This window comes from Microcebus murinus, chromosome 10 (assembly GCF_040939455.1).
Source record: "Microcebus murinus isolate Inina chromosome 10, M.murinus_Inina_mat1.0, whole genome shotgun sequence".
Classification (NCBI taxonomy): domain Eukaryota; kingdom Metazoa; phylum Chordata; class Mammalia; order Primates; family Cheirogaleidae; genus Microcebus; species Microcebus murinus.
In genome coordinates, this window is record NC_134113.1 from 97,220,829 (window position 1) to 97,230,998 (window position 10,170).

General features: G+C 38.6%; 1 protein-coding gene across 1 annotated transcript in view; it reads right to left on the reverse strand.

Annotated features, from left to right (window-relative positions):
- NDUFA9 (NADH:ubiquinone oxidoreductase subunit A9) overlaps nt 1–9,217 on the reverse strand; it is a 449,537-nt gene extending 440,320 nt beyond the window's left edge. The window contains exon 1 of the mRNA XM_076007754.1: nt 9,213–9,217. Coding sequence (XP_075863869.1) covers nt 9,213–9,217 — 5 coding nt within the window. The remainder of the gene's footprint in view (nt 1–9,212) is intronic.
- Nucleotides 9,218–10,170: the final 953 nt, after the last annotated feature.

Sequence of the window (10,170 nt, forward strand, 5' to 3'; positions counted from 1 at the left end):
AATAGGATCTTTTCTTTCTTTGTATCTTATAACCAGCTATGTTTGTAGATGCGAGTGCTTCCATTTATAAAAATGGAATTTATTGAATTCTGTTTGAGTTTGTGATGTTTTTACTTGAGTCTCTCTTTCCTGGGAGCTGCAAACTATAGCCTGTGCGACAAATCCAGCCATGGCCTATTCTCGTACATCTGAGAACTGAGAATGTTTTGACATTTTAAATGTATTGTAAGAAGGAGAAGGAAGAGGAGGAAAAGGAGGAGGAGGAGGAGATGTGACAGAGACCATTGGCATCCCATACAATATTTACAATACGAGTCTACAATGGCCATTTAAAGTCTGGCCATTTAAAGTAAAAGTCTGTCAACCCTTGAAGTATACAATTATATCATTTATAATGATAATTGATCTCTACTCTTCTAATTTTTATGTCTAATTTCTGTTTTTTCTTTAATTATATTTTCTGGTACCTGATGATAGTGGACATCCTTGCCCTATTCCTGGAATTAATAGTATTTCTTCTCATATTTTTATTCTTATGAGGATACTAGCTTTTGAGTTATGATAGGTATAGGTTATCATGTTAAGAAAATACTCATCTATTATTATTTTCTTAAGCATTTTACCAAAATGTATGTTTAATTTTGGATCTATGTAGAATTTTATATTTTAATCTAAAATAAAGAATTACATTAAATATTTTTAAATATTGAATGATTCTTATAATTCAAGTCTTTGCTTTGGTATTCGTAAGTGAGCATGATTTGCTTATTTTTATATAAACTTTGTCAGGTTACATGATTCAAAAATATAGTTTGAAGACTTTCCTTTCTAAAAGTCAAAGAGGCAGGTGCTAAAAATTTAAATAGGCAAATAACTTATTTGCTTTATTACAAGATTTATTACAAGAGAGAGCCCCCCCCCCACTCCACTGCTCATCCCATTTCTTAGCCCCAACAAAGGGAAAGCCATTTCTTTTGGTATTTACCTCTGTGTGTCTATATAAGAGTTTATACTTCTATCTTGGATTTCTACTTAGGCATTACTTATTAAATTCCTGTAATGGAAGGTGAGAAATTAGCTTTCTTTCCTCCCCTCCAACTCTACCTTAACACACAAGTACACTTTTGGCTTTAATTACCCTCCCATTACAACTACAATTGTGGTTAGAGCAGCATCCAAAATTAACATTATTATAAATTATGCATTTATAATTTAACCATAAGGTATATTATGACCTAGTTTATTTTATACATAATTTTTGTTTCTTTCAATAGTTATTAATTGCCTTTTAGTTTGTTTCTTCCTTTAGTTTGCTATGTATTTAAAGCTAATTGCGACCCCTACTCCTCAGTCTGTTCAAACATACCAAGTATTTCATCTTCTAGAAGACATTGCCCCTGGAGCCTCTGACCTGCTCCAATATTTGCTGGTTACTTTCTAGGCAGCTACACAGGGACAATCTTGGGATATTTCTGTAGAAGCATCCCAGAAATTTCCTTTGATTTTCTCTTTTATTGGATTCCCTATTTCCTGGATCACATGAGTATTTTTATCAATTTAACAGCTGTAATTGATAATTAGCTGTCGAATAGACAAGATAGAAGTTTATTTGTCTGTTATGTAGTGGTCTGGGCACAAGCAACTCAGGGCTGGAAGGTGGTCTGTTTTGTTGCTCCATCATCTCAAGGCCATTCCATTCCCCTGGCATGTACGGTCTAAGAGGCCGTGTTGACATGTTTTCATTTCAGCTATTAATAGCAGGAAGGGAGAAAGTGAGGATGGGGAGGGCAGATCCTTCCCTGTAGGCTCAATATTTAGAGGTAGGGAAATTCACTTCCATGTTCACATCCCATTGGCAAGAACCCAGTCACATGGCTGTGCTTTGCTGCAAGGACGTCTGGGAAGTGTAGTCTTTATTACCTTGGCCACACGCTCTGTTAAAACATAGTGTAGTCTATTGCAATGAAGAACGGGAAAATAGTAAGAGAAAAGTAACAGTATTTGCCATATTATGTCTTCCTTTTTCTTAGTTTACTTCCCTCTTTTAGAGTATCTCTTAGTATTAATATTTTCTGGGAAAGAGTACATGGTATGCAAAGGTTTTGAGAGCTTGCACATGAGACATATCTTAATTATTTTCTTCCCTTAATTGATAGTTTGGATAGTTACAGAATTCTTGGTTGGAAATTATTTTCCTTCAAAATTGTGAAGGCATTTTACAATTTTTTCCCTATATTTCAGTGTTGCTCTTGAGAAATCTGATCTTGTTCTTGAACTTTGGTTTGTAATCGTTTTTTAATCTCTAATCTCTACAAACTAAGGATATTCTCTTGCTTCTTGGGAGTTCTAAAATACAATGATATAACTTGGTATAAATTTATTTTTATCTATGTGCTAGTCAGTCAACAGGCATGGAAACCTATGCCTTTCAATTCTGGAAAAATTTTTTAGGATTATTTCTTTGATAATTTCCTCACCTGCATTTCTTTTCTGGATCTCCTATAATTTGAGTGTAATGTCTCCTAGATGAATCCTCTAATTATGTTATTTTTATTTGTTATTTTCCTTTCCTTTTCTTCTCTTTCTTTTTTTTTCTGAGACAGGTTGGTAGAACCAAAAGATGGGCAGAGTTTGGGACACTGATGAAGTCATGGCCACTGAAGTGGCCCTGGACTGCCCATCCCAAGCCTTTCTTATGTAAACCCTGGTTCCTCAGTTCTCGGTTACTAAAGCCAAACTCTTACTAAAGCCAAACCTTAGGTATAGGATATCATGCTAAGAAAATACTCATCTATTACTATTTTCTTAAGCATTTAAGAAATAACTGATCCACAGTCAGGTACCCAGGGGTGAGTACTTTGGGTAATGGAGTGTAATGGACAGAACAGGCTGAGAGGAGGAGCACACCTTTACCTTTAATGACATCGGTCTGGGGCAGACAAACCTGTGCTGTGTCCACTTACTGGCTTTGTGACCCTGATCACATTACTGAACCTCTGACTTAACTTCCCTCATCTTGGGTCTGGATGATGAAAATACCTACCTCTGAACATTATTTTGCACACTAAAAGATAAATGCGTGCATATAGCACAGTGACTGGCACATGGTTATGCCAATTAGTTGTAGCTGTTTGAAAGCTAAAGGTCAGCTGGGGCCACTCTGCCTTTCTAAGATACGATCAAATTTGGCTTGAACCCGTGTGAGACAGCCCTGTGAAGATCCAGAGACTACCTGCCGCAGGTGGACTTCCAAGGCAGCTGGTGGTCCCTGCCTCTTGGAATTCTTGCCCTTGGGTAACTTCCTCCCCTTGAGCATAGGCCGGACCTGGTGACTTGCTTTCAATCAATAGAATATGGGAAAGTTGAAGGATGTCTCTTCTGTGATTAGTTTACAAAAGAATGTGACTTCTGTCTTGCTAGGAGATTCTGTGGCCTTCTTGGTTTGTGTGCTTTGGTGAAGCAAGTCACCGTGTTGGAGAGGCTCACATGGCAAGAAACCCAGAGCAGCCTCTGGCCCCAAACCAGAGAGAAGCCGAAGACTGCCAACAGCCGCGTGAGTCTGGAAGCGGAACTCTCTCCTGTCGAGCTCGCTAGTGCGGCCCCAGCCTTGGATGGCATCTTGACCGTAGCCTTGTAAAGAGGCCCTCAACAGAAGACTTAGCTAGGCCAGGGCAGGATCCCCAGCCCACAGAAAACAGGGAGATAATAAACAATGTGTTGTTTTAAGCCACTAAGTTTTGGGATAATTTGTTACACAACAGATAACTAACAAACTTCCATAGAATTTTGATATTGATCATATTTCTCATTGCTTTAACAAACATCTTGCATCTGTACCTTTTTACCGTTTTCCACAAAAATATCCAGTCAGACCCAGCTATCCTGTGAGTGAGGTATGAGGTATTTTTCACGGGGATTTAGGGCTGGGGAAGCCTCATCCCGTCTCTTCTTTCTCCTGCTCTCCCTGAGCAATGGACGATAGCACCTTCTTCCCCTGACCTGGGTCAAACAGTTCTACCCACATTCACACCCAAGCACTCATCAAAAACCACCATTTTCTTCTGGAGAGAACTCTAGAGAATTTAAGTTTTTCCATTTTGTTACACAGTATTACTATTGCCATTCCTAGACCAAAACAAAATTGAAAGGCACTGTGGGCACAGCCAGGGGAGTGGAGGTCTGAGGTGTGAGACAAATATTCAAGCTGAGGGTGGCCTCTGGTAAACACAAAGAGAAACTTCTGTGCATACAGAGAAAAGATGAAAGAAAAGACATGAATTTTCACTTCAGCAAAAGAAAGGCCAAGATCTCTTTCCTGCAAGTCAATAAGCTGCACTTGAAGTCACTCATTTGCCTGGAATCTTTTAGGTGCTGCCAGAGTGACTGAGGTCAACAGATTCCTGCCTTCTGAAGGACAAATTGTTTTTCTCAATTCAAATGTGAAAGACCAGAGAGAAGGATCTTCCCTGGGATTGCCAGGCATGCCGCGCGGCCTTCGTCTGAGTCTGCTGCCTGCCCTGTGCTGTCCCCTAGACCTCGCCCGTGGACTGGGCTTTCAAAGGCAGAGGCCAGAGGGAAATGGCCCTATTCCGCCATTACTCTCTACTGAGGTGACCGGCTCTGACTTCCTAGAGGGAGAAATAGAAGCCCTCAAATGGAAGCCACCACCTAGCGCACCCTCCCTCTTCCATCCAGGCCAAGGTGATCTCTCCCACGTGCTCCGGACTCCATCCGCTCTTGCCTTCTTAGTAGCCTAGAGGCCACTGACGCTTTTCCTCCCGTCTTATCTCTTCAACTTCTTTCTCCCTCTCTAAAGATTTCTCATAAAGATTAAAACATCTTTAAAACCTTCCCTTCATCCTACACCCTCTTCTCATCTTTTCTTTTCACATCCAAAATCTTTGAAAGAGCTGTCCAAACTTGGACATTTTTCTCAAGCCTCGTTTTCTCCTCAGGCCCCTGCAAGCTGGAGCTCCTCCCAACCACTTCCCTGAGACTGTGTCCCCCGGGTCAGCATGCACCTCCATGTCACTACTGCCGCGGGAACTGTTCCGTCCCTACCTTACTTGACGTCTCTGCAACATTTGGCAGGTGGTCCACTTGCTCCCAGAAACAGTCTTTCCCTGGATTCCATGGGACCACACTCTACTGCTTTGCTCCCTTCTCTTCCGGCTTTCCTTTGCTCTGCTTGCAGCTTCTTTACTTCTGTGAACCCCTGAGATGGGCTCTGTCTGGGCTCTCTGTCCTCACCCTGAACACTCTCCCTTGGGGAACTGAACCTCCCTCATGGCTTTCTGATAACTCCAAAATTTCTATTTTTTTAAACCAAATTCTTTCTTATTTTTAAATAGAGATGAGGTCTTGCTATATTGCCCAGGTTGCATTCAAATTTCTTTTATTGAAATCCAGTTGCCCATCAGAAATTTCCCTTTGGATGTATCTCCAGAACCTTAACTTCAACATGCTTAAAACGGAACTTACCAATGGAGATCGATACCGAGAGGAACTCTGGAAACTATACAAACACATGAACTTGAACAGCATGCTCCTGAGTGACCACTGAGTCCACAAAGAAATTAAGATGGAAATAAAAAGAATTTACTGAAACAAATGAAAATAAAACTGCAATATACCAAACCCTGCAGGATACAGCAAAAAGCAGTGCTAAGAGGGAATTTTATAGCAATAAATGCCTGTATCAAAAAAGTAAAAAGATTACAGACTAAGCATCTAACAAGGAACCTCCAGGAACTAGAAAATCAAGAATATACCAAACCCAAAATAAGCAGAAGAAAAGAAATAACAAAGATCAGAGCAGAACTAAATGAAATAGGCACTAAAACAATGCAAAGGATCAATGAAATGAAAAGTTGGTTCTTTGAAAACATAAACAAAATTGAGAAGCCACTAGGTAGACTAATCAAGAAGAGAGAAGACCAGACAAAATTAGAAGTGAAGAAGAAAACGTTGCAACTGATACCACAGAAATACAAAGATCACCAGAGACTATTAGAACAACCGTATGCTGACAAATACCTAGAGGAAATGGATAAGTTCCTAGAAACCTAGAGGAAATGGATAAGTTCCTGGAAACATGCAACCTACCAAGGTTGAATCAGGAAGAAATAGAAAACCTGAACAGACCAACAATGAGTAGTGAAATGGAATCCGTAATAAAAAATCTCCTAGTAAACAAAAGCCCAGGACTGGATGGATTCACAGGTGAATTTTACCAAACATACAAAGAACTAATACCAATCTTCCTAAAACTATTCCAAAAAATTGAAGAGGGACTTCTCCCTAATTCACTCTATGAAGGCAGCATCACCCTGATACCAAAACCAGACAAGGACACAAGAGAAAACAACAACAACAACTACTATAGGCCAATATCCTTGATGAACACAGATGCAAAAATCCTCAACAAAATACCAGCAAACCAAACCCAACAGCACATCAGAAAGATAATACATCACAATCAAGTGGGACTTATGCCAGGGGTGCAAGGATGGTTCAACATATGCAAATCAATAAATGTGACACATCACATGAAACAATAAAGGACAAAGGCCATGAGATCATCTCAATAGAAGCAAAAAAATGTGACATAATTCAACATTCCTTCATGGTAAAAACTCTCAACAACCGAGGCACAGTAGGCACATACCTCAGATAATAAAGGCCATATATGACAAACCCACAGTTGACATCATATTGAATGGGGAGAAGCTGAAAGCCTTTCCTCAAAGAACTGTAACAAGACAAGGGTGCTCACTTTCACCACTCCTGTTCAATACAGTACCAGAAGTCCTAGCCAGAGCAATCAGGCAAAAGAAAGAAATAAAAGGCATCCAAATTGGAAAAGATGAAGTTAAAGTGTCCCTCTTTGCTGATGACATGGTCTTATATCTACAAAAACCTAAAGACTCCACAAAAAAACTCTTAGACTTGATAAATAAATTCAGTAAAGTTGGAAGACACAAAATCAATGTCCAAAAATCAGTAGTGTTTCTAAACACCAAAATAATATAGTCAAGAAAAAGATCAAGAAGGCAATCCCATTTACAATAGCTACGAAAAATTTATAATACTTAGGAATAAATTTAACTAAGGAGGTGAAAGATCTCTACAAGGAAAACTATAAAATGCTAAGGAAAAATTGAATATAATTAAACAAATGGAAAAACTTGCCATGCTCATGGATCAGAAGAATTAATATCATTAAAATGACCATATTGCCCAAAGCAATCTACAGATTCAGTGAAATTCCTATGAAAATACCAACATCATTCTTTGCAGAATTAGAAGAAACAATCCTAAAATTCATATGGAACCTAGAATAAGCCAAAGCAATCCTAAGCAAAAAGAATAAAGCTGGAGGCATTCCATTACCTTACTTTAAAATATATTACAAGGTTATAGCAACCAAAACGGCATGGAGTTGGCATGGAAATAGACATATAAATAAATGAAACAGAATAGAGAACCCAGAAATAAAGCCACGGATTTACAGCCAACTGATCTTTTACAAAGCTGACAAAAAGTTACCTTGGAGAAAGGGCACCCTCTTCAATAAATAGAGGTAGGAAAATTGGGTAGCTGCATGCAAAAGAGTGAAACTGGGTCCTTATCTCTCACCATACACGAAAATCAACTCAAAATAAAGACTTAAATACAACACCCAAAACTATGAAAAAATATTAGAAGAAAACCTAAAGAAAGCTTTCTAGACATTTGTCTAGGCAAAGAATTTATGTGTAAGGCCTGAAAAGCACAGGCAACAAAAACAAAAATAGATAGATGGGACTTAATTAAACTAAAAGCTCCTGTACAGCAAAAGAAATAATCAACACAGAAGTATCTAAAGAATGGAAAAACAAACACCACGTGTTCCACTATTAAACTGAAACTAACCGATGAACACACATGTGCACAGAGGGAAGTAAAACTCAGTGGAAATCAACCGAGAGGGAGAGGGAAGGAGGGGATGGGCAAAACCTAACAGATACAGTGAACACTATCTGGGTGATGGGCATACCTATAACTCTGACACAAACATAACAAAATTGACACATGTAGCCAAAAACATTTGTACTCCATAATATTTTAAAAATACTATAAAATTTATATAATTTTATAATATATATAATTTTATAATTTACATTAAATTTTTTAAGCTAAAAAATAAAAGTAAAAAAATAAATAATCAACACAGTGAGAGACAATCTATTCAATCGGAGAAAATATTTACAAACTATCCAACAGGGGACTAATATCCAGAATATACAAGGACATTAAAAAACTCAACAGAAAAAAAACCCAAATAATTCCATTAAAAGTGGGCAAAGGACATGAACAGATGTTTCTCAAAAGAAGACATACAAATGGCTAACAGCTATACAAAAAATGCTCAACATCACCAATCATCAGAAAAATGCAAATCAAAACTACAATGAAATATTATCTTACCCCAGTCAGAATGGTTATAATTAAAAAGACACACACACACACACACACACACACAAACAGATGTTCGTGAAGATGCAAAGAGAACTCATACACTGTTGGTGGGAATGTAAACTAGTACAGCCTCTATGGAAAACAGCACTGAGATTTCTCCAAACACTTGAAATAGAATTACCATTCGATCCAGCAACCCCACTACTAGTTATCTATCCACAGGAAAAGAATGCAATACACCAAAGGGATTCTTGCACCTGCAGTCTGTTGCAGCACTATTTACAATAGCAAAGATTTTGGAATCAACGTAGCTGTCCATCAATGGTTGAATGGATAAAGAAAATGTGGTATATATACATAATGGAATAACTATTTGGCCATAAAAATGAATGAAATCATGTTATTTGCAGCAACTTGGATGGAACTGAAGGTCATTATCTTAAGTGAAATAAGCCAGGCACAAAAAGACAAATATCGCATGTTCTCACTTATAAGTGGGAGCTAAAAAATTTGATCACATGGAGGTAGAGAGTGGAAAGACAGACGACAGAGACCGGGAAAGGTGAGTGAGCAGAAGGAGGATGAAGAGAAGTGGGTTGAAGGTACAGACATACAGAAAGATAGAAGGAATAAATTCAATGTCCCATAGCAGAGTAGGATGATTACCTTTAACACAAATGTATTGTACTTGGTGAAGGACACCCTGAATGCCCTGACTTAACCCTAAGCATTATATACACATAACAGAATTTCCCATGTACTCCAAAATTTGTACGAAAATGGAGCTCACCTGTCCCCCAAATCTGTTTCTCCTTTTGTGTTTTCTATCTTGTTAAGTTACACTAAAACTCACTTCATTGTTCAAGTCAGAAACCTGGACGTCATTCTTAACTATTCTTTTTTTCCTCCAACTTTGCAGTCAGCCAGACACAAAGTCCTGTGATTCTAAATCCAGAATCTCTTTCAACTGCATCCATTTCTACCCTTCCCCACTGCTACCACCTGAGACCAGGCTACTATGTATCTCACCTGCGTTATCACAGTTATTTTTAAAAACTTGTCTTTCTATTATACTCACTGATTCCTATCAGTGAGTTCTATTATACCCCCTGCTGATTCCTTCCCACGGAGTCTCCATATTGCAACCAGAATAGACCTCCTAAAATAGAAACCTGATCATACTTAAAGTCTTTCAGGCCTTGAAACTTTTCTCATTCTCTGGCCGCTCTACCTTTGCTCATTGCTAGTTACTTCCTACCTCACATTTTATATCCATTCTAACCCAGTGCTCCAAACTGGCTACCCATTGGCCCATTAAAACCCACAGGTGTGTTTTATTTGGCACATAGAGTATATTTTTTTAAGTTGAGCCAACATTTAAAATCAGGAATTTCTCATAAAAATCCAGGTTTTCAGATTCTTGTGAAAAATTGGAATAGACATTAACACCTCTCCTCCCACCCTTCTTGCAAGGCGATAGTACGTTGGAGCTGAATACTGATTGTCCCTTTAGTTGGGTATTAGTGCTCTAGTTTTCAGTCTTCTACTGCCTGTTGCCTCTAAGCCATTAAGACTGAACGTTAAGCTAACATTGCTGTCGTGGGTGCACTGTCTTTTCTGTCTGCAATACTCTCATTCACTTCTCCTTGCCTGGCCAGCTCCTACTTTTTCTCGGGTCTCATTTGGTTCATCACTTCCCCAGAGAGATCT